At 38.1% G+C, this 25,093-nt stretch overlaps 1 protein-coding gene across 4 annotated transcripts in view; it reads right to left on the bottom strand.

Moving 5' to 3' along the window:
• The window catches only part of FGF14 (fibroblast growth factor 14), a 419,316-nt gene that overhangs the window by 85,670 nt on the left and 308,553 nt on the right, over positions 1-25,093 (bottom strand). For 2 of the 4 annotated variants that reach the window (XM_030036523.2, XM_030036524.1), the window contains exons 2-3: positions 23,281-23,391; positions 14,557-14,660 (exon numbers count right to left, since the gene is read on the bottom strand). In XM_030036523.2, coding sequence (XP_029892383.1) covers positions 14,557-14,660; positions 23,281-23,391 — 215 coding nt within the window. The remainder of the gene's footprint in view (positions 1-14,556; positions 14,661-23,280; positions 23,392-25,093) is intronic. The other 2 variants (XM_030036526.2, XM_030036527.1) reach the window with 1 other exon arrangement.

Here is a 25,093-nt window from a genome sequence, read left to right as displayed (position 1 = left end):
GAGGGGACATATACTAACACACCCCTTTACACACATAAGCAACAGGAGCATTATTAAATGAGTTTGTATTTATGTTGCCATTTTCTTGTGATTTTCTAGAATTTTGACTAAAAATTCCAGGAAGATTTCAGCATTCTCCCCAAGCCTAAATAAGAACACAATTAAAGATTTTGAAAATTTTGTTGAGTAATTATTTCTGGAAATAAAGTAAACTTTTTACCTGGATAATTTCAAAGTATCTCTTTCAAAATATTTTTAGTTTTTAGTTAATATCTTCAATAAAAATATTTTAGTTTTCACGAGTTGTCTTTTTACTTTTTGCCCTGCAAAACCCTTTACCAAGCAACAAGATTTTCTAGTACTTACTACTAATTTTGCAATACTCAGCTTAAATTCCATTAATGTAGACAACAGACAACATTTATTAGGATAAGTAATGTCTTTTCATTTTACCTCGTATTAAGTCCAATGAGAGGTTTTAAAAAACCACTTCTCTTGCTGACTCAGGTGATGTTTGAGCACAGTCAACTTTCCTCTGCTCCCATTAACACTCAGGAATTGGTGTCATGAGCAGCTACAGTATCACAGCTGTTATTCATCATTTCTTTATCCAGTAATATTATAAGTTAACAGTTACACTCATGGGCTTCTTTTGTGACTTTTCAGTTAAACGACGCATCAACGTTTTCTTCACATTTCCATGATTAATGCTTCATTCCACAAACCTGTCCAAGAAACTTCTGCCGCTGTAGGCTCACACAAAAATATGCCTACTGAAGTCATGAGGATAACAAGGTTATAGTGCATTTATTTTTAAGACCAGGACTGTAGAACTCCATGCTATATTTCTGAGTTTGGTGTATCTACAGACGAATGAAACGGAATGTGCCTATTCACAGCTAACAAAATCTGTGATCTGCCTGAATAAAAGGACACTTTGTGTGAATTTTGCATCTTGTCTGCATCTGACATGGCCAGTACCCCTACATTTCCTATCAGGGTAATTCTAACAATTTCAAGTGAGGCTATTTTTACCTTGAGCAGTTTCAGGCAAAATTTACTAGCGAGACTGTTTTCATATGACTGGCAGAGTTTGAAGTGAACCTACTATGATCTACCTGTCAATCATCTAGTCCTAATCCTTTCTTCTGCCTCCTTCTTTCTCAATGCCATACTTATACATCCAAAATTGTGAGTCGGACACCGTAGTTTAGACACTATCTCACTATTCCTCACGTGCCATCTATAGAGCAGTCACCTCTATACAATAATCTTTGAAAATAAAAAATCAGCTGATCTATCTTCTACTCTAATCAGGTCAATTGAAGAAAAGTGGCTTTCACAGTTCTGAGTAGGGCAGCACAGGGCAGGATGCTGTCAGCTGTCAAAGACGCACTGAAATTTCTGTAAGTATTAAGGGGAAATACCAATTTTATCTCTTCTTCTGTTTTCAAAGGCTATTCTTCAGCCACCTTCAATGCTCAAATGAATGCTCAATGGGTGATAGAATTGCCTCAGCTGATGCTTCTGAAGTTGTCACTTCCAATGCCTGAAAGGCCGATTCCTTCATCTCCTTTGCTGCTGGTGCCAACAGATACTTGAAAATGAAGAGACAAGGGCACACTCCTGATCTTCAAACGTCAAGAAGAAAATAGTAAACTCAGTCCCCCTCACAAACAACGTAAGTGTTGGAAAAGAATATCAAATGCTGCCTCTTGCCGTCTTACTCTAAGCCTTAAAAGAAGTTCTCCAGAAAACAGAGCAGGAAAAAAAGCACAAGGTATGCAGGTTGAAATTAAATATATTTTTTAGTAATAGCATTTGGATCTTGAATTAAAAAGAGAGATTCTCCCTGATATACTTTGTTCAAGAAGTTGAATGAGAATGATGCTTACACTTATTCAAATCCTTCCGGTACTTACTGAAGTATAGCCCAATAGCTCCAGATCCCACTGGAATGAATAGAAAAATTCCTACCAAATCTGAAAATTATTCTATGCCATTGTAAAAAGAAAAGTAATTCTTGTGTAAGTATGAAATTACAACTGCGAGTAAGTTCTGAGAGAATACATTTTTCAGTTCGTATCTCCCTGAGAACATCAATAATTTACAGAAATAGTGCTTCCAGATTATTCTTCATTAATTATACTTTCCTTTTTTGTGTGACCAGTCTATGGTCACATTATTGCAGTAACATGCCCCTTGCTCTTCCCTTGGCAGGGAACATCCAAACACATTCTAGGATAAAGAAAAAAATACAACAAGGATTGTGGAATGTGATTAATCGCAGGCAGGTCTACTTTTTAATTAAAATTTTATTAAAATTAAACCCTTAGTTTTTTTTTAAATAAAGCCATACTCAGCCAATAATATAAAACACTGGTGGGAGAAATAGTAGCAATACTTGGCAAATAAATTTTAAAAATCTTATACTTCTACCTATTCTTAACAACCTCTAAGCTACTTTTAGGAGTAGATCTTTTCATAATATTATTCTCTTTCCTGATGATTTGGACTGTGCTCAGTTTTGGCCTGTAGCCTGAATGGCAATGTGACAGGGTGTAACTGCTTAGGGGACATCAGTCACAACATGGAAGTCAGATGCTGGCCAAGAGGGACATGAAAAAGAGAACATATTATGCTTTTGAAATGTTGGCTATATTTTGTTTTGTGCCTGTGGTACAAAACCCTTTCCCTATCTTTTTAAAATTCACCAGCCGTTAGGCAATTCTGCGATAAGTAAACAATTCCATGGTGAATTAGGCAATCACATCTCTTTTGTGGAAAACTCTAGGTCTTTAGCTGTGTACATCTGCGGAGCCGCAAAGTACTGGTATGTCATTTTCATGTTGAAACACTTTGTTTTCAGCTTTGCAGCCACAGTCACACTAAAGATTAAGTAATATAATGTAAATGTCTGGCAGTGCTAAGAAATTTTATCACCCTGTTAATAAGCCAAAGCTATCCACAACATGATGTGCTATTAGAAAAAGAAATCCACAGGTGCACTGAAGAAAATAAGTCTTCAGCCTTTTGTTTCACTTAAAGTACAGGGTTTTCCTGCAGATCCTGCATATTAAGTCCAGGGGTTCACGTTTTGCCAGGTAGTGGCATCGTGTCACTTTTTATACAAAATGTTTACTGACAAATATATCAGGAGAACAGAATGTAGAGAACAGTCACAACTGAATTCAAACACGACGGGGTGAGTCGTCTACTCACCCCTACTCCAACGCTTTTAGTGCAGGATTCAGGTTTGACTGCTGATTTTCTACAGATTTATGATTCCTTTCGAGACACCCTCAGGGAGACACAGTATGTCCCCAGGGCTGTATTTGTAGTCTGCTAAAAAAAAAAGAATCCTTGTCAAGTCAACAGGAATCAGTCAAGAGAGCTTCTCACCTGACAGTGAATAGAATATGTTGAATAAACATTGCACAATAAACCTCGCCGGTTTAATCCTTGCAAGCGGGATTTTTGAAAGTGCTCAGTTATGCCAATCCTGCTACCTATGAGATCAGCAATTGTAATTAGCATTAGAATTAGGCCAACGCTTGGTACGTCTGAGAATTTCAGAGCCCTCCAATATCCAGATGGTATTTGACAAATTTGAAACTGGAACTTTTACTTGACTGAAGATGCATGTGAGTACACCAAGCTATGGGCAGAAAAGGCCCCGCCATTGCTACGTGGTGACCTGATGCCACGCCACAGCTAGTGCTTGGTCAAGTAACGAGACAGATGAACCTCATACATTCCTCCTGGAAGTCTGTATCTGCCTGTCTCCACCTAAAACTGCCTCTCTGGTGACTGAAGAGTGTCCCAAATGAAGGAAAGATGAGAAGGCAGGAAAGAGTCACACCCTCCAAAGAAAAATGTCAGAAGTAGGTTGTAAGGTCTATGATATTTGGCTAAATGAGCACATATAATCACGGACTATCCATGGAAATATCCCAGAGATCACTGCGAGGGAAAGCTGCCAGCAGAGGAAGTGGAGGATTGAGGAATTTGACATGAGAAAACAAGAGGGAGATGAAGGCTTGACGTTTGCTACAACTACATACAAGAAGTTCCTGGATGCTTGCTTTCCTAGCCAGTTTTGTCCAGACACCTAAAAATCACTCACAATGTAAATGAATGTGTTAGAAGTGAACTCTAATCAGCAAATAGTTAACTACAAATTTAGCTAAAGGGAAGAAAAAAGAAAAGTGCTCTCAAGTTATCCTTTCAGAGAGCTTTAGTCCCACAGGAACCAGAAGGCTTCGGAGATGATCCCAGTCATTTATGTGGACGTATTCACCCACAGACTGTCACGGCTCTGCAAAGACACGCACCTTATCTAGTCCCTGGCCACAGAAAACCCAACAGGGGAAAGCTGGTGGAAGCAGCCCCCATCCTCCCCAACACGCGCACATAAGACAGGGAGCCATGAGCACCCTCGGGCAGCTCCCGGATTAATAGGCTCTGCCAACAAGAAAGAGGCCAGGGTACGGGGTCGTTAGTCGGGACATGCAGAATCAGCATTTCTATGGGCCTGCCCAGATGCGCAAGTTTCCGTGCAGGATCCAGCCCACGGCTAAAGCTGCCTCACCAAGGAGGAAGAAACTGAAACATTCTGAATTTTTCCACAGGGGCGCTTGGCATATGGGAAGATTACAGGGGATATAAATTTATCACTGACCATCATTCACTAATCTTAGCTACACGCTTGCCTATTCAAGGGAAAAACTGAATATGCTGCAACAAGAAAATAAATGTGTATAACAGCAAGGTAAAACAAGACCCCCCCCAAAAATCAAGAATAATACGAAACCTGTTTTGTTCCAAAACTGTAATTGATATTATGTATAAATCAGTCATTAACTTATATAACACTAATACAGAAGACATGTATGGCTATTGCATTGCAAATAACGCTTTCATTTTATAACAGTGGTGAAGACTGCTGTGGCTTTTTTCAGCATTTGGTATTTATAGCAACATATCTTTTATACAAAGCCCTATTGTGTAGGGTTGCACACTACAATAACATGTTAAATATATCACCCCTCTTTTTGCTCAGTCTTAAGGACCACACATTATACAGAATTGTGTTGCAAAGGTACAATGATAAATTAATACTCACATACTTGAGCCCACATCATCTTATTATAGGATATGTAGGGTGCCTTACCAAGCTCCCTGAAGTTATAGGATGCTTGCATAATTTTCTTTAATTACATAGGTAAATACAACATTTTCCTCTTTTATTTTAACATTATGGGATATAAATTGAATATTCTGATCCAGTTAAAAGTTTTAGAGAAATTATTAAAAATTAACAAAATATGCATTTGACTATTTCATGTCTGCAAGATAATACTGAACTTTTCTTGCATAATGAAAGCACATTTTTGCCTGACTAAAGCCAATTCAGCCCACCAGAATTTTTTTTTTTTTGAAAACAGACTTTATATTTAAAAGCTCATAGTTCATTTCTGTTCAGTTATCTTGGTATCTAGCCATATAACTTTTGGAAATAGTCCTGAATAACAGAAGGTGCATTAACTATGCAGCTACAGCTGTGATAGACAGCACCACGTGTATCTAATTGTTGTTGTTCTACTCCACATAAAGTTAGTTTTTGTTTCTTACCTAGAAATCTTGAAGATGTACTGAGAGGTCTTCTTTACGTCATAAGAACCAAATTTATTATGAAAGGGATTTAAACTCACCATAAAATCCATCTACAATTGTCTTCGATATTTTGAATAGTCATTAACCAATAATGGAAAGAAGTAGTAGGGTTTTGTTTTGGAAACTTGTTTTTGATAATTGTCTAAAATTTGAGAGAATTTAAATCTTTGGTAGCTACTTTTCATACCTGGATGCAATGAATGAGTAAGATTAAATAGTAATGAATAGAAAATTAGAAATTTCAAACATGATCCTTTTGCTTGTGTAGTGACAATTACCAGTGACGTAAAAGAACAGAAGACAAGAGGGCTATTGGAAGACTACACAATACACAGTGAGACAGCATTCAACGTTTAGGATTACAGACAACCCCAAATGTCTAAGAACAGCAAAGTTGAGAATAAAGAAACATCCAGAAAAGCGTAGTTGTATTTATGCAACAAAACCTTAGCCAAAAATAAAGGGAGGTTACCGTGAGAGACAGAATTGCCAGACACAGAAACCTGACAGACTAGACTAAGCTGCTGGTCCATCACGCCTGTGCTCAGCCTTTGGCTGCGACCATTGCGTAGTAGTTCAGAGGCAAACCTCCTTCTGCACATCTACAGTAAGCGATGCCATATATTGAGGAAAGGTTCCTCTTGATCCCTGTGGCAATCATCTTACTTCCTGAAGCATGAGATTAGACTACCTCATTTTAGCATACCTACCCACAGTTACTATTCCTTGTCATACAATTATTACTCGAAAAATACCCAACTGCAGCTGCTGACTCTGTGATCTTCCATGTTTTGACAAGAAGTTTGGAAGAGCAGCTTTTTAACCTTGATGCCTTTATGTACGTTTCTGTAATCTTAGGGAAAGATAACACGTATATCAAGAGATTTTTTCCATGTGCATGTAAGACATACACGTGGGAAAGGAAAATAAGTATTCTAAGCAAATATGCAAGTGTTTCTTATAGATAAAAAATTTCAACTAAGTCCTGTCAAGGATACCGTGGACATTAATGAACTAAACAGGACACACATATTTGGTTTAAGTGGCAAGAAACATCACTGCAAGTTTTGAGTCAAATTCTGTTACTACCCCCAGTCTAGCATTTAAATGGCAGGAGGGTGAAACAATGGCCACAGATGAAGAAGCCACACTAAAATACTGTATCTTCATAGTACTAATTATCTTTTTGTATATTCAAAGTAGCATATTTCTTTAACTAGCATTGTTTATGAACTGTAGTTCCAATGGGAGCCATTTCTGCATGTGAAAGACTCAGAGAGGTAGTCACAAATGCAAGCATCGGACTCGAACAATGGTGATATCATCATAAGCATTTCGACAGTGATGATATCATCATAGGGTTTTCTACAATTCGGTTCTGCTCAGCTGCACTAGTTCTCCACTTTCTTAAATCCCTGCTTATCACAGTCTCCTCATGTCAGCCTCAGTCCATTCACCTCTTTCCTTCTCACTTCTCTCCTGCTCTATCAAACTCTCATGTGTCTGTGCATGCCTCCTTTTTCCCCTATCTTGTATGTGAAAACACTGGCTTCAGCACATTCAGTCGAAAAATGTACTGAAAACCTAACCCACTGAAAAAAGTCAGGGACTCAGTATGTATTTTATACCCCTTTTCTACTATACTCTGTAGCAGGGACATCTGGCACTTTTTTGTACAACACAGCAGGGCTATGTTATCAGTTGTTTCTTAAGTGCCACCACAGAATAAATAAATACATTAGCAATTTTCTGTATTTATTTTTGGCAGGCAACTTGAGAGACAAATTATCTACCTCCAAACACAGATATAAATAAGCATAAACCATGCAGATGTTTTCCTCCTCCCTGTCAGTGTATTTCAACTAGTTCTGGAACATGCTGAACTTGTTTACCTTTTGAGCAATGCAGCCCAACTTACAGAGGAACACAGCCCTGAAACATGCTATTTACTCCCCTCTCAAACAAACTTTTCTTATATGAAGCAAATATAGGTCACCTTCCAACCGACAGCAAACTGAATAAAAGATAACAGGCTATGCAAAGAAGGTATTCATACAGAAGAAAGCACTTTAGTGGTAAGCCCTTAAAATTAGCTGATGGAGCTGACATAAGGTCCATGCGTTTACACTCTTAAAAATACCACTGGTAACATAACTAGTTTTCAAAAGTCTTTATCAGAAGCTGTGATTGTCAAATAAATAAATTCACCCATTTTCCTCTGTCAAAAATGTGCCAGAGTAGTTCCAAGACACAGATAATGACACGTGAACTAAGGTCCTATCCCTGTCTTAGTAAAGTCTATGCTGGGAGATAAGAGCGTGGGAGCAGGTTGAGACCCTAAAGCCTAAGTCCGACACAAGATAGAAACTCATGTTTCCTGTTGATCACAATATTACTAAAGTAGCCACTCCACTCTGATGTGTTTACGTTCACAAAACCACAGATACCTCAAAAGCAACAAGATTTACGCTATTCTATTATTCAGGATACTTCTGACTACTAGAACAAAAGCCTACCTCTTCAAAATCATAGAGCAAGCTCATATTTGTCCATGTCTCTCTAAACAGATATATTCCTAACTATTTCTAACCTACCTTGCAAGATGGGGAGCAATCTCTGCCAAAACCTAAGTCAACCACTATTACACTGTGACAACACAAAATCAACAGAAAAATGCTGCCTCAATGTCACATTAACCTCTTTTTGATTAACCTTGTAAAAAAATATGAATTTTAAAACATTGCATTTCCTCTTTGGTTTTGCTTAGTTGAAACTTCTTCTGTTCTGTTTATTATAAGGTTTTATGCACCTTTGAACCTTCAAAGTACTGCACATGCTAAGCGTTGTTATTCCAAAGTACAAAGAGAGGCTCTTTGAAAAGCTACCAGAAACTTATTTTTCGTTTGACTTTTAGATACCAGAAATAGGGATTCAGTTCTCACTCTTTTGCAGGCTGTACTGTCTGTGCTCCTACGTTCTTCCTTGAGGCTGGATTTTGTTCTGCTCTGACAGGTCACTTATGTGGGCTTAAAGAAGTGGTGGAAATACCAGCACTGGGAAACTGCTGAAATGTCAGGAGAAACCCTCAAAGGCTTTCCTTTCAGGTGAGAGTTACCAGAGCTATATAACAAATACACTTCCTAGTAACAGATACTAATATTTTCTCTCATTCATGAAGGCGGTGACGCAGACTGACATCTCACCGCCGCAGAAGGACCACCCAGCCAACACCCTTCCAACACCCTCGACGCTGCGTACCGTGGCAGGTCAAACTCAAACCCCCATCTTACAAGAAGATTATTCCGTAAAGCGAGTAGTGTGCCGTCCCTAGTTTCTGAAATACTTTATAAAAAGTTGGTAAGACCTCCCAGAAACGCAGCCATGTCTCTCCCTTGGTCTCCACACCTTCCAGCGAGGTTCCCGCTGCCCCGTAGCCAGAAGAGGAGCTCTGGAGCACAACTCCGGCCAGGCACCGCGCTGGAAGAGGTGCCCAGGCAGTTCGGACCCGGCCCTGCGGGCTCAGTCATCTTTTGAAGCATCTCTGTAGTTCATCAGCCTTACTAAGAAACCAGGCAGTGGATTGCTCTGACTTTAATATCTGCTGCTGACCATACGACAGGCGTACTCCTCCCTGCCTGGTTTCATCCACATCTCAGGTCTCAGTGAAAGCTGGCAGAAGAAATGGTTAAAAATGAAACATAAAGATGAAAGCACAAGCAGGTAAAGGGGTTTTAGAGTTAGAAATTTTTTCCTGTCTACATTTTAGTTTTTCCCTTTTCTCTTACTCTGGTAGCCACCAAATGTTGGTAACACCCTGCTGAACTGCTCCTAGGATGAAAAAAAAAAAACCAAACCCAAAACAGTAGCCCTTCCAAACCCTCCCAGATACATCAAGTAATTCTTGAGAGACATTCGTTGATATAATCCAAGAAGACTTATCCTCACCTTAGGAAAACAGGAATCATAAAACAGACTAACATATTATAAGTTTTACCTCTAACTTCACCCTGTTATGACAGCAGAAAATCCTCGAAGCAAACCAAGAAGCTGCAACCCCCTGAAAGTTGAACTACTGAACCTTTTGCAAAGTGCGTTGACCAAAATTAGCATCAAAACCAACAAAAGCTTCTGCCACGTACTGCGCTGCCATCTTTCTGCTGCAGGCAATACCTGTTCCCCGTGGAGAATCCCTGCGGCTGAGCTTGTTTTTTCAGTGCATGGAGCCAGTTCCACTCCTTTTGATTTTGATAGGATCAACCCTGGAAATAAAACTTTGTCTCGCCCACCCTTTCCAAAGGCAAGATAGGAGTAAGGCGTATTTTTGGACTTTAACATATAAGTCCCTAACTATTACGTCAAAAATCTTGCTAGTAACTGAGATGGTTCTCTGTGGAAAAATCCAGCTTCTCCAACTAGCTTTCACAGTGATGAAGTCAGTCATAAATATTGAATTATTCACAGTTTGTTAATCCGTCTAAAATAAATTTCAACTCACTTTTATAATTCTCATTGCTCACTAACATATACCTAGAATTGGGAAGCTGTCACTAAATAAATATATCCTAATTATGAGTGGATATATATGGATATACCTATATAAGTAGAGGTATACATACATACACACACAGAAATAAAGCTGGATGCAATAAACCAAAACTTCAAAAAAAGTGAGCTTAAGGAATAGTCTTTAAGCGGGCTAACCCTTAAAAGTGCAAGGAAAAAAATGAACATGAAAAGGCTCTCGTTCTCCTATTTTATATGATAGAAAATAATGAATCATTGTATCACAATAATTACTTTAAATGTATTGAAAAATAAGGTCATAATTTTGGAAAAGTATTTTCTCTCAGGAATTCTGCAAAGCTGTATCAAACTCCAAAGATTTTGCTTCTCCTTTATTTGACAAGGCTTTGATGGAGTGTGTTAGAGACCCTGACTCGATCAGTCCCCAAAGGACAGAATACAAATCTCAACTGCTGCAGCAGGCAAAATAGGTATGAAAAGCTCTTGAGACTGACTTACCTACACAATTCGCTGTCCTTCTGTTTCTGTTTTAAGAAAGAAATACTGCCATAACACCCTTCCGTGATATTTCTGCACGTTTTCTTTCTAGTTCTAATTCTATGAATTAGTTGAAAAAATCTTAAATATGGCAGAATAAAATAAGAAAAAACCAAGACTCCCAAACTGACACAACCATTAAAAAAACCATTTTTTTAAAAAAAAACAAAGCAAGAAAACAATGTAAATCTACATTTGATAATCTATATGTAAAACTGGTCTGTCACTGTACCTTCATTTTCCTCTTGCCGAATACTCCATATGAGAGAAAGCAGGATTACACATAATACCTTTCCTGTCAGTGCTGCTGCTTAATTAGTCAACATCATGGGAAGTTTATGATAAAAATAATTGAGTTGGGGCCTTCAATCTCTGAAGAGAGCCATCAACACGTAGGATATTCTCACAAGCTACAGATTTCATATACTGTGAATGGAAAAAGGGACACTGAGGTATTCTGCAGAGAAGGACTATACAGGACATTGGTCTCAATTTAGACTATAAATGCTATGTACACTGTACTGCACGCTTCCATTTTTTAAAAATGTTTAGAAGAAATTGGCAATATATCTAAATAAATGTGTCTTGGTTTCAGCTGGGATAGAGTTAATTGTCTTCCTAGTAGCTGGTACGGTGCTATGTTTTGAGTTCAGTATGAGAAGAATGTTGATAACACACTGATGTTTTCAGTTGTTGCTAAGTAATGTTTAGTCTAAAGTCAAAGATTTCTCAGCTTCTCATGCCCAGCCAGCGAGAAAGCTGGAGGGGCACAAGGAGTTGGGATGGGACACAGCCAGGGCACCTGACCCAAACTGGCCAAAGGGGTATTCCATACCATGGGACGTCATGCCCAGTATACAAACTGGGGGGAGTTGGCTGGGTGGGGGGATCGCCGCTCGGGGACTAATTGGGCATCGATCGGCAGGTGGTGAGCGATTGCATTGTGCATCGCTTGTATATTCTAATCCTTTTATTATTATTATTATTGTCATTTTATTAGTGTTATCATTACCATTATTTGTTTCTTCTTTTCTGTTCTGTTAAACCGTTCTTATCTCAACCCACGAGTTTTACTTCATTTCCCGATTTTCTCCCCCATCCCACTGGGGGGGGGTGGGGGAAGTAAGTGAGCAGCTGCGTGGTGCTTAGTTGCTAGCTGGGGTTAAACCATGACAATATGTAAATTTTAACAAGCATTCCCATTATATGGCACTTTTTTTCAGTGATGACAGTTGGCATACACAACTTGGAAAACGTTTTTCTCCCATCCTCCCCTGAATAGGCAAGGGAAAAACATATATGACATGTAATACACACCTTCTGCATTTAGGTGCAACAGATACACAACCGTGTATCTCTCAAAAAAATCCACCAAGACAGTAGTAGAAAGTGAAAGTGATTGGTTAAAAATATTTTTCTACAAACAACAGTATTTAAAATATTCTGCATGCAGTATTTCTTCATCTTGATCCTCAGAGAGAAGACAGACTTCTCTCTGATGCTTTGTCTTCTTATTTTCAAATGCATTAGTCTCTAAGCTGAAAGCAGGCAATCGCCAAGTCAAAAATGTATTGTCAACTTTTTCAATACATTAATATGAAACAATATACAGCACTGATGTTTTCAAATCACTACCTTTAAATTTGCATTAGATTACCAAATATTGCTAATTTTGAACTTGACAAAAGTGTAAATTGAAAATCATTTTGTAGACGTACCAAACCTAAAGGCTTCCACTGAGTTTTCTAATGTGTCATGTCTCTGACACCTAATGGGCCACTCATCTTTCATTCTCCACACGAGGAAGAGTAAGCAGTATATTCCAAAACTACTCGTTTCCTTACCTCACACAAGGTAAAGTGACAGATTGAGGCACTCTCCTAAGAAATTTTTAAGTGAAATACACTCAAAACATAACAACATTTACACAACAAAATTCAGAAGTACTTAACAAGTTGCCAATAACTACAGGAATATATGAAGTCATCAAGTCCAAAACTCTTGCCATTAGTGACAATGAAGAATATGCAATCCTGCAAAACATTAAACACGTGGATTACATTTTCCTTATACATAAACTTTTCTTTATACCCATGAGACTGATCACAACCTAAGTAATCTGTGTTGCTCAAAAAGAAGACATAGGAACAAAGCAATTCAGATTCCCACCGATGTGACAGAAATATCTTGTTAGACCTGATGATGTTCTAAGGGTTGGGTTCACATCAATTCCAAGTTTGGATCCAGTCATCTCTTTGTATCTTGCCTTGTACTTTCCACTCCTTTCCCTTCCCCAGATGACACCATTCATTTAACTTGGAACATTTCGAGAATAATACATAAACACAGTGGCTGCCAGAATTTGTTCATGTAGGGTCCCTCCCTGTGTGGAATTATCCGTCAGGAAACTGGTAGATTTTCTGAAATTTATATTTCTTTCTGAAGGACTGAGAAGTCACTTCAGAAACAGTGCTAGGCAAGAATGTATTCTTAACTGTACCAACACATTAAAAAAGTACTGTTCATGCCATCATACTGAAATGAACTCCCCACATGGAGTGATGGAACTGGGAAGTCAGCAATGCATTTTCTCTAACAGCTCTAAGTTTTTTCTTCTAGTTTTCTTCCTTCTGACAGCAAATATTTCATGTTTTCTTGTGATAGAATTTGTTATTTTGAACAGAAGAAAATGAATGTTTTAGATCATACTGCTGGAGTTTCCAGCAGACATTTTATGAGGAGGAATTTTCTCTTTTTCTTGACATTGACATTCAAGATTAGTTCCATTTTTTCTTCCTAATTAGCTTTTCCAAGACAATTGTCTATTTGAAACAAACAGAATACTTCCCCTCAGAGCATCAGAAACTTAATCTGTCCAATTTCCTTTCAATGGACATCGAAAACAAAGCAGTGTGTTGTAACTCAGTGGGGAATTAACAACTATGTGACGTTAAAAAATGGAAAATGCATGATGTAAATAAATTCAACATAGATGGCAATAAAAATATAGTAATGAAAAATCCTTTAAGCCACCTTGTTAATACCTGACAGAACTGCCTGTTCATATTAAAGTCTGTTTGCCTTTCAAAGGAGGTTAAGACACTAAATTTACACAAAACTGAGGATTTTTATATTCACAACAACACACCGAGTGATTAGCATTAAATCATTTGGAATATCTTAAACAATCTGAGGACTTTCCGATCACTTTATTCAGAAGTCTTCTTTGTGACTCAAAAGATTTTTTTCTTAAACTTTGATCACTCTACAAAGATATAGTCCCTCACAGAACTCTTTATTTTCCTGATATCTGAAATAAAAAAAAAATCAATAATCCTAAGCATACAATTACAAGATTATGGTGATAAACTGTAAGGCTGTTAATGACTTTTTGGACGCAAGTTACACTTGCAAGTCTTATCAATAAAAATAACTGTTGGAGCAGCTTTTGGATTCTGATCAACAAGTCATGAACAAAATAATTGCAGGTCTTTATTTAAAAATTCTGGAGAATTTAATTGAAAATAATCATCTTTGTGGTGTATTGCACACTACCAGTATAGCCTACCAGAAAAAGAGCTCTACAGAAATTTTTTTAGGACTGCTAACATGCAGAGTTTCATACATAGTACACAGTAATTTCTACTGTATCCCATTTATAGATATGTTGCATACATACGTGGGTACCCAGCTGCGTGTACTATATGTATATACATATATAGACATTACAGAACTTCTTAAAAGTGAATACGCATCTCATTCCTGTGTAGACTTCAACTTCAGCTGTACCTCTTAAACAGAGTTCAGAAAGGTACTTACTGATGTGTAGAGGAAACCTTCTCCATTTAAGGCTATATACAACCCAGTCTTTACACCCTGGATAGCAACAACTCGAAGTCCCACTGGTATAAGGTTGAATAAAGCTGTGAAGAAAAAACATGACCAGATATGAATATACTATGGTTATTACAATATTCTAATAAACACCATTAGTAAAAAGAAAGAAAACTACTTCCTGTATATTTTTTTCTGATTTTAAAATTAAACTAATTCAGAAAATCTTGCTTCTAGTAAAGTTAATCCTTAAAATTAAAGCCTAAGTATCTATCTAGCAATAAGTCCTGCAATAGTTCAGTATTTGGCACAAGTGCTAACTAGGAACTACAAAGCACAGCAGACCGGACTGTAGTTGTTTATGCAGCGCTGCAGACATGAGTATCTCAGGCAATCTGAAAAGAGTCAAAGAGCCCAACAGTTCCTTCACCAATATAGACTAATCATAAGGATAATACTTGTGAGATACCCTGCAGAAAACACATCTCTCTGATTCTGGCAAGTAGCTTTTTATTTTCTTAGGCATTTTTATGGTTTTGAATTAAGATGTGCTCTCATTAAAGATTGCTTTCAAGGGGTCTGTGATTTCAATAACATTTTTTTTTTTTGCTTTTGTGAATGATATATTTGATATAAGCGTAGCACACAGACTTCAGGTAATGGCAGAGGCTTACCCTAGTTCAGAAAAGCACTGAAATATGTGCTTGACTCTAAATGTGCATAAATGTTATTGAGCTGAATATAGAACATGTTCAAAGACTGAAATTCTGGGGAAAAAAAAAATTTAAAAAACAGCTAACAGCAGATACCCTAGCAGTGGTATATACCTCTGTAATAACAAAAACAGCCAGAGCTCTAATTAGTGTCTGAAAAAGACCAGTGTGAAGAGCAGGAGTTTACCAGCCTCACCACAGAACAACAAAAGAAAAAGTGATAAAAGTAAGGGACACAGACCAATTCTTCTTCTAAAAATTATGCCAGCACACACCTATACTAAGTTTACTGACTCATACTAGGAAATCAGATCCAAAGCACACATCAAACAGCCTTGGAAGAAAATATCTGGATGTGACACAGTCCATGCTAAGTGTTTTTCCACTCTGGATGAGTCAAGGATTCCCAAGTCCTTGGATGAAAACTAAAAGCACAACCTGTGTGTTCAACATATGCAGCGAGGATGGTGGTTCCACCAAGCCAGGTTTCAGGAACACAGTAACACCTACAGTTCCTCAAAATTTAGGAAGGACATCCATGGGTGTCACCAGAAAGTGTACCCTATGAGGCTATCTGTAATCAGAATGCCGGGGTAAAGCCCAGATGAAGAGAGAAAGGGTCATGTAATAGTAGGGGATAAATACATTTTCTCAAGGTGTGAGAACCCCTAGTAGGTCAAAGGACACAAAGCCACAGATCGGTTATGATGAAGATGATCAAATCTTTACAACTGAGAAAAAATATAGGTTGACTACTAGAATTTAAAGATAGAAGTGGATGGAAAAAGAAACCCTTTGCTTCCACATTGTCACACAGAAAAAGAATATGTCACATGAGATCTTTTTAGGAATGCACAAAGCCAGTAGAAAGCTAGGAATTGTTGTAGCAGAGCACTTCCTACAGCTCTACAAAGAAAAATATATCCAAAAGAGCTCTGGAAGAACAGGAAACAGATTTATGGGTTTACAAAGAAGAATAGAGAAGATAACATCAGACAAGAATTAGCACAAATATATAGCATTTTCATTTCTGTAGTTTCCAAAAGTCTCTGTCATGCTAGGATCTTATTGGGCTGCTTACTAGAAAAATACTGGGTAGAGACAAGGTTTCCTCTCTAATCTATACAAGATAAATGTAAACCCATGAAAGATGGCACTCACGGACAAGATATCTTAAGCGTATATAGGCTAAACACTGTATGACTTGAGGGCTTTCAATATAATTTGGAAATTAAAAAACCAATCAGCCATTACCCTCAAATGAAACAATGTCAAAACCAGCAAAACCGCTATTATGGGTGGTGGAGGGGGAGTCTGTCACAGCAGAACTAGGTTTCAGATGGCAGTTAAGTTTGGTTTCTTCTAGAAGAAAAGAAATTCCAGAAGGAAATCTGGATATGAACACCATGCTAGAGGGAGGGCTGCAACAATTGAGGGGACACCAGGAAGGAAAAACAAACAATACTTGTATAAAGAAAAGAGGTGAACACAAAAGACAAGTCAGCCATGGAAAACTGCTAATGAAAAATAACTCCAAATCATAGTGGTTCAGTCAAAACTTCTGGAACGTAGATATAATTTGCTGTATTACCAATAAAAATAAAGCAGCAAAGCCAGTAAAAAACCAACCACCACTGAAGGAGAATGAGAGGCCTGTAATATGGCAGTGTTTTATGCAACCTATAAAATTACTAGAGCAGCTTATAGTTGCTGGTGAATTTAGAAAGCACCGAGGAGGGCATATACTGTATCTTTTACTGCCACCAAGTTTTAATCGGAGATTGTCAGAGCTCCTGTAATTAGTCTAAGACCATAAAATTTTAGAGTGTGATCTGAAATGCTGTAATTTTGCACATACAGAATATTCAGTAACTTACACAAAATCTTTGAGACTTGGGTGAAACTGAGGAGGCCAGTCTACATTCAATTATCGACTGATAAACGCTCAGCAACGTACTTCGTACTGAGGTCAGCAAAACACGCACCAGTAAGGCACAGCCTGTGTTTTTTATGTGCTCTGAAGCTGGCTAAAGGAAATTCAATTTCCTCCAGAACCTGACTGTGCAATGCTCTTTACTGAGCAGGACTTCTGCGCCCAATTACACATTTCAAACCTTCCTAGGATTCACCTGTGCTATCTCCCACTCTAATAAGAACCTGCCTTGAGAGGAGCAGAAAGCCTTCCAGGGTTTGCTGGCATTTCAGGTCTGCACAGCCAAAGCTATGCCCTTGCCTGAGGGGGGTGTGAAAAACCATGCCCCCAGCTTCCCTCTATCTTTAAGACAAGGATCCAAACCCAAAACTAAGCGGGGAGTGAGGTCCCTGAACATCTTTGTGTACCTAAACCCAGCCCGGTGAGTCCACAAAGGAGTTGAGAGAGGGAGCACCCTGGAACAGCTCAGGAAATGTAATTCTGCCTGGTGCTCAGCGCTCCCATGCTGCACACTCAAGTATAAAGCCTGGCAAATCCAACTGTAGGTAAGACATGGGAACATCAGGGAAATCGAGTGAACCAATCGGCAAAAATGGTCCGTGTAAAACCCTTTCTCCTTGTCAGGGCTGAGCCTGTGAACGCTCCCTTAGCTCTGCTTTTTATTCTGTCTAAACCACGACTGTAAAGCCAATGGTTTCTCTTCCTTCCCCTAAGCCTGCAGGCCTGCTCCCACCACACACAAGATTGCTTTAGGTGTCGTGGAGGGGATTTGCAGGAACAAATTTGAGTTGGATTCTAATCCTCCAAAAGTTTTAGGCAAAGTTAAAGTCCCCTTTTTGATAAGTAGTAACTCCTCCTTTGAGGAAAACACAAACCCACCACATTTCTTTTTCCTTTTTTTATGCAATACCATCACAGTCTATTAACTTGAAATCTAAAATACCTGAAATCAGGTATTTCCATATCCTTGTGAAAGTCTGTTTAGGTACGACTGACTTGCAGCTACAAGAAAATTGCCATTACAGATCACTGTTTCTCTCAAGAAGCTTGCTAGAGACCAATTGCTTAAGGCTTACAAACTTGCTGTCTGTTCTGCATGTGCACTGCCCTGGTGTCAGTTAACAAAACTTCTCACAGCACCAAATCTGCAATCAGATCACAGCAACTATTTCTTTAATTTATTTCCATCTGCAGGCCTACAGGCAAAAATGATGACTCAATCAGAATATCTTTTCCATTGGCAACGAGTGCAGGGAGGTTGGTATTCAGAGATCCGTCCATCTATTTCTTATGGAGCAAACCCATTCTACCTGCCTGACGTTACACAAGATGTAATTAAAACATACTTTTAGTATGGCTGACCATGGCCTCCATTGATCCTGTCACACTAAGATTATACTGATGGGAGAAACAGGCTTAACTAACTCCCAAAGGTGATGTAAATAGATGTCTAAATGCCTGTGTAATTCTTTGAAGACAAACTGCAGTAAAAAACAGTGCAAAAAATCAGACTGCAAATATTTCAGTTCAGTAATCCAAATTTAATATTCAGTAATCCAAATTTAACAGCATTGCAGGTGTTGGGTTTTAATCTTCATGTGCTTTATTTCTGTCTAATTATCTCCTTTACCTTACAAAGGTGCTGTGAAGATTATTTTATTAATATCTTCAAAATATGACAGTGGTAGGTACTTTAGAAAGACATTAAAAAGTTAATACTTCCGTATTCAATTTGGAAGATACAAACAGAGCATTAGGAGCATGCATTAAAAGATGAAAATAAAGGAATGTTAAATGGTTGCATGATTTCTTGAACAGTAGCTCTACCGGGTACCAAATGCCACGAAGGAAGTAAAGCATGTCGCTGCATAATTAAGCAAGAACCAAGAGATGTGCACAGCACAGCCAAATCAAAGATGCTTGGGTAATGTTAACTTTGGCATTTATCAGTTCATGAAATAAGGCTACAAATGAGTAATGCTCTTTTAATCTGTTTTAAACATGACTGTAATTTCATAAGGGGCAGAACAGCAACATTTGAACATTAAAATCAGGTTTATCACCCACTGAGGAAAGTATCATAACTCATGTTGAATTTTTTCAGTGATTGTTGGCTGAGTTACACTCTTCAGGTGAATCAAAATAGTCCATAGGGCTAAGAGATTCAGGGTTTCAATCTCAGCAATTAAAAAATCAGAATTGCCTGTTTCCCAAATTAATTAGTCTTCCTACTAAACCTACCCTTCATGCATGAAACAAAACTTTGAAGATAGACCAAAGCCTGAAAATGAGCTGGTTTGGGTGGGGAGGAGGACAGGAGGGGAATGTAATGCTTGTTACTACAAGCACAACATGGAATTTCTTTATAGTCTCTGTGTAGCAGCTTGTTTTTCCTAATTAATAATGATGAGGCCTATGTACAACACTGAAGCAAGTTCCATTCGGACCAAGTACTGCTGAGAACCTCTGTAAAATCCAGGAAAATTAAAGCTAGAGAGGGACAGCTACTCTATGTAGGACCTCAGTAACCAAGCCTACAGCTTTAACCACAGTCACTCCTGCTTTGACTACAAGCAAGCCACAAAACCAAACCAGAAACTGTAAGGCATTAGAGGAAGGAAAAAGAGAAAACCAGCTAAAACAAGAAAAGCAATGTAATAAAGCATCTTTCCACATATCACTGAGAGTTTGGCAAAAAAATACAGACTGTACACACAAGATAGTTTAAGCTAACAGCCTTGGTCTGGTGATGTGATTTAAGGCAACTCAGCACCATTAACCAACAGGTCCATTAATTCATACTCTGTCACAAAACATCACTAACTTGGAAGAGATATAAAAAGAAATTGAGACAATGAACTGAAACGCATCAGTCTATTTAGGTTGGGGTCTAATAACATGGCCACCAACATGAGCAGACGAAAGTACATTCAGGGATGCAATTACAAGCAGTCACATCTTTCTTCCTTTTTCAGGCAAGGGTTTGTGCGCAGCAATATATTGAAAATCTCGCCATCTATCTCTGCAGACTCTAGCCTTTACTCAAACTTAAGGCAGGCCGGGACAATGGCTTGCAATATAGCAGCTGACCGAAACCATTGGTAAAACTCATTTTGACTTCAGATAGAAGCAAAAAGTCACATTAAAGAGACTACCAAGAAGCTTTAAAGACAAACAAAAAGTGAGCGTGAAGAGAACCACTCAATTTGAACAGACTACATCTTAATCTTACTTTGTGCTACCTCTCTGTAAGACTGTGAGTCCAATAGTGTGTAACTTATGTTTACTGACATACATATAAAATGAGTACAAAATGATATATGCATTTGAGGGAATTTTAACTTCAAGCACTCCTCTAACTGCTTGAGACAGAATAAAGTGCACCAGCACGAAAGGTAGCAGCACGACTAAGCTTCAAACAGTGTCCTTGCTGAAGACGAACAAGAAATCCCTTCTCTTCTCTGTCCCTCGCTACGCACTCACTGCAGCTTCTCCGACACCCAGCTACTCAGATGGTCAGTGCCTGAGGAGAACTCTTTCACAGGCTTCAGGGACAGGGAGGAGTGCAGAAGACGGGTGGAAGGCTGGCAGAGATGCACACCCTTTGGCAGTCTGTAGTTCCTCCATTTTTATGAAACACACTTCCAATGGAAGTCATCCTCACTATCAAGGTAAGCGTACTATCTGTCCTATTGACAGCTAATATATGTCCATCCCTGCGTCTACTGGGCACAATAAATAGGCAGCCTGCAAATTCCATGGTCAAAGCAGGATTTTCCCCCTCTGGCAGCTGCCAAAACTTATTTACCTCAGACAGAAATTATCATGATAAGGAGTTCACAAAATAAAAGGTCAAAATGCTAGGAATTCTATCCGTGAGAAAATTGTTTTAAACTAAAAGAGAAAAGGAAAAACAAAATATGCTGCAATGAAGAAAAGCAATAGGAAACAAAAAGTTCAACAGGAAATGGAAGGAAACCGAGTACAAAGGGAAAAGAACCGAGGAGAAAGACTGACAGCACAAAAGAAACCGACATATATTCATATATTCATGAATATACCAAATGGATCAATCTTTTCAGCTCTTAATGGTGTTGATACGTATATACTAGCAACATTTAAGGTGGAGATTCTATGCTTTCCTGGCAAACACATTAATTTTACATCCTTATGGTCTAAACTGTCTTTACTAAACAATATAGTACAATTGGACTAGTGAAGAAACAAATAGTGAATCACACCAGTTAAAGACAGAAAAAAAATCGCTTTATGGCAAAAACTCTTTTAGCCTAAAAATCATGTTGAAGTAAAACACGGTATTATCTAACAGTAATTATGCAAAATATGCAGTACTACTATCTGGTATTTGGTTGAGTTTGGACAAGTTCTGTATTTCAGAATATTTATAATATAGAATATTCATTCTGCATTTTGGAACAACAAGAATAAAAGAGATGGGCAGACAGATGGAAATCCAGAAAGGCAGGGAAGAGGGGAGAGAAAGGGAAAATGACATAGTAAGCAAAAAAAGGGAAGATTTTTAAAGCTGACAACAGTGAAAAGAGGAAAGTAAAGCACTATGGTCTAGTTTTGCAAAGATTCAAAATCCATAGAGTTCTAAGATTAAAAAAACCCAGAAGTAACATTAAAACATTCCAAAATTGTTGCAGTCATACACACCTCCTCACTGAAGCTGAAAATAAAGAGAGAGATGGGCAGAGAGAGAAGGAGAGGGAGAGAGAGATACACACTTGCATTCTAAGACACATTTCTCGGACCTCATATAGGCAAAGCTTCTATAAAAAGCAATAATGATCTTGTCTGTACAAGGTCTTAGTATCTAATCCAGTACAGAAGTGGGCATGAGAGATGGACACACTGAGGGAAAAAAAGAAACAAGGAAAAGGAAGGGGGGAAACCACTTGGAAAACAAACAGAGAAATACACATCAAAACAGATTAATCAATTATTTTTCTCATTTCTAAAAAAAAAAAATAAAAATAGAACAATAAAAGATGATCATGCTATCTGTTGATGAAATGTGTTAAAAATGACAGCCGTGCATTAACAGATAAAACAGGGACCTAACCAAAGTAAAGCAGAAACCTCAAATCCCTTAATTTCTGTGGCCTAATTCCAACATTTTTGAGGAAACTAAAGGCTTATGTATATATGTATAATAAGAAGATAAATCTTTTTTATTAAAAATGCTTAAAATAGACCTCAAGATCACACAGAAATGTTACTTAAATATGCCATTATCATTAAAATAAACAAAATACAAACGTTCTCTGCTAAACAGAAAATTAAAAATCAGCTGTTTCTAGAGTTAGGTTTGTTTAATTATCATTTGCAGCTGAAGTTACCAAATGCATATATGATCATTGAATGAAAATATGTGGCAGTATCATAGGAAAAGGGTACCAAAGCAGTGACCCACACGGCCTTTCAAGACCACTTTTGTTTGGAATAATTTTGAAAACTGCCACTGTCACAGTCCCTACACTGACAGAAATTCTCTTAAGGTCTTTGGAACTCCTGCTGGTATAGGGACTGTTGGATCTTTAGTCCCAATTCAGCAAGGTAGTTCAGCATGTGTTTTGAGCAGGACTTTGATAGTTAGATATACGCTTATTTGCTTTGCTGAATCAGGGCCTGTATGATCAGATTTTTCAAGGAATTTTTGTTTCCATCTCTTTTATTTTTTTGTTATTTATTTGAAGAGAAGAAATTTATGTTAAATATATAGCTTTTATAAGAAATACTTTTAATATAATTTTACCATTGTTATAAAATTACCAGAAGACAACCGTTGGCCTAAATATCTCACCCCTGAGGTCCATCGGCACTTACGCCTTCCCCTTCAGAGGGAATACATTTAGGCCACCATCCTGCACGAGCTGTGCTGGTGGTCATTAGGCTTCGAAGGGACAGAACCCTCCTCCTTTCGACAAAACACATTCAGAAACCCTCCAAAGGCATTAATACTGTGTCTGCGCGTACACACTCGAGCGACGCAATCTGCGTGTGCGATTAAGACATTCCCCTGGGGCAGTCACTTACTAGAATTACTGCTGTCATCCTTGGTTCCATCGAGACTTCCATCGGGGTGCATTTGCAAGTAGTAGCCTTGCCTGCAATATAACCTGGTCACTATACCCTTGAGCTGGGGATCTGAAAGACAAACATATTTTGTCACTAGCCTCAAAACTTTTTCCAAGAGTTATCCCTACTTCTCTCACTGTAGGAGGAAGTTTGGTGAAGCAGCATTGCCGTCTTAAAAGCAAGTACTACAACAGGATGGGTCCTGATGGAGATGGAGAAAAATCTTGCCGCGGAGTATTATTAGGCCAGTTGCGTATCCTGTTCTCTGCCTCCAACATCCTTCATTATAATTAACACAGGTAAAACAGAAAAAAGGAACACCCCAAACACCCATAGTCAAAAGACTTAAACCAGATTAAGCCCTGCAGAAATATTTTAGACTTCAGCAACAAGTATAGAGCCTTACAGAAACTAACAAAACATTTAAAAAACCCTACTCGTTTCATACACGTTAGGAACTTACTATATTTCACATAAGTTTTAAGGACACTTGGAGGGAAAGGTCTGTCTCCTCTCACTCTCTACCAAAAGTGATAAACTTATCTGGTATAATATTTTGTAGCAGTCCCATCTGAAGAGTTCCCAAAATATTTTACCAATCTAGAAGCGGATGCAATTCACCTGCCCTCTCCCACCTCCCAGGGAATAACACCCACAGTCAGGGCAAGACGTAACCCTCCTTCAACAGAGGAAAAAACCTGAAAAAACCCTTAGTAAGCTAAAAGTATATAGGAAATTCAGGGAGCTGAAGAGTTACGCTACCCTGTTTAATACTCTGCATTTATGAAAATTGCCGAGAATTGGGCAGGGGCTGCCAAGCCACATCTTTGTGATTCATCTCAAGGAGGGTGCCTTACCAAATCACGAATTAAGCTGCTGCAGAACTGGATCAGTGCTGAGGAAGAGGACATCGCATCTTAAAAAAAATCAACAGCACTACGTCTGCATGACATTGGTATTAATATTGTTAAACATATACTCTTAGGCCCAGCTCCAGGCAGCCAGTACATAAACTTGTGGGGACATTGGCATTAAAAGCATCTATGTTGTATCATGCTCAGCTCCGCAATAATGAACTAAAATCCTAAAGGCTTTGAAACAGATATGTAATAAAATGAACAGGTGAACTTCTAAGGAAGACAGAAGTGGTTTCCACGCAACCCTGTGGCCAGAATATAAAATCCTCCTTGAATTTGTGTATAATTGCTCTCACAATCAATCATGCTGGGCTCCTTACAGTATCCTAAGGGGAGATGAAAATAAACACTAATAAACCAAACTGCCTCTGAGTGGAATGCTCTGACATTTTCTATAGAGGCTCAGTTCCATGAAATGATTATGAAAGTGTTAAGCTTTTCTTGAATATCCCAATTACAAAGTCATATTAAACAATAAACCCATCTAAATTAAAAATATAGGAGTAAATTGCAAATATCAAAAACTCTCACTATAAATATTAACACTGTAAGACTTTTGAGGCATGGAAATAAATAATATAAACAACTGATGCTCAATATGTAAGCACATTACAAGTTTTTTTTTCTTTTAACTGCAAATTTTGCTTTCTGTGAATTTTTACATTAGCAAAAGTTTCTCTGTCTTTATATAAGAATACTCAGAAACAAATATCTTTAAAATTTATAAACAGAATAAACTATTTTCTTTGAATGTACTGTCTCAATCAGCTTCACCAGGCAACTCAAAAGTATTTGCACAATTTAAAAATGAAAAGTGAGTTCCTCTCACACAGGCACTATCCCTAGCAATGCAT

Source organism: Aquila chrysaetos, chromosome 14 (assembly GCF_900496995.4).
Source record: "Aquila chrysaetos chrysaetos chromosome 14, bAquChr1.4, whole genome shotgun sequence".
In the NCBI taxonomy this organism is placed as follows: Eukaryota; Metazoa; Chordata; class Aves; order Accipitriformes; family Accipitridae; genus Aquila; species Aquila chrysaetos.
The sequence above is the reverse complement of the archived record's forward strand: the minus strand, read 5'-3'. Positions and strand labels throughout refer to the sequence as shown.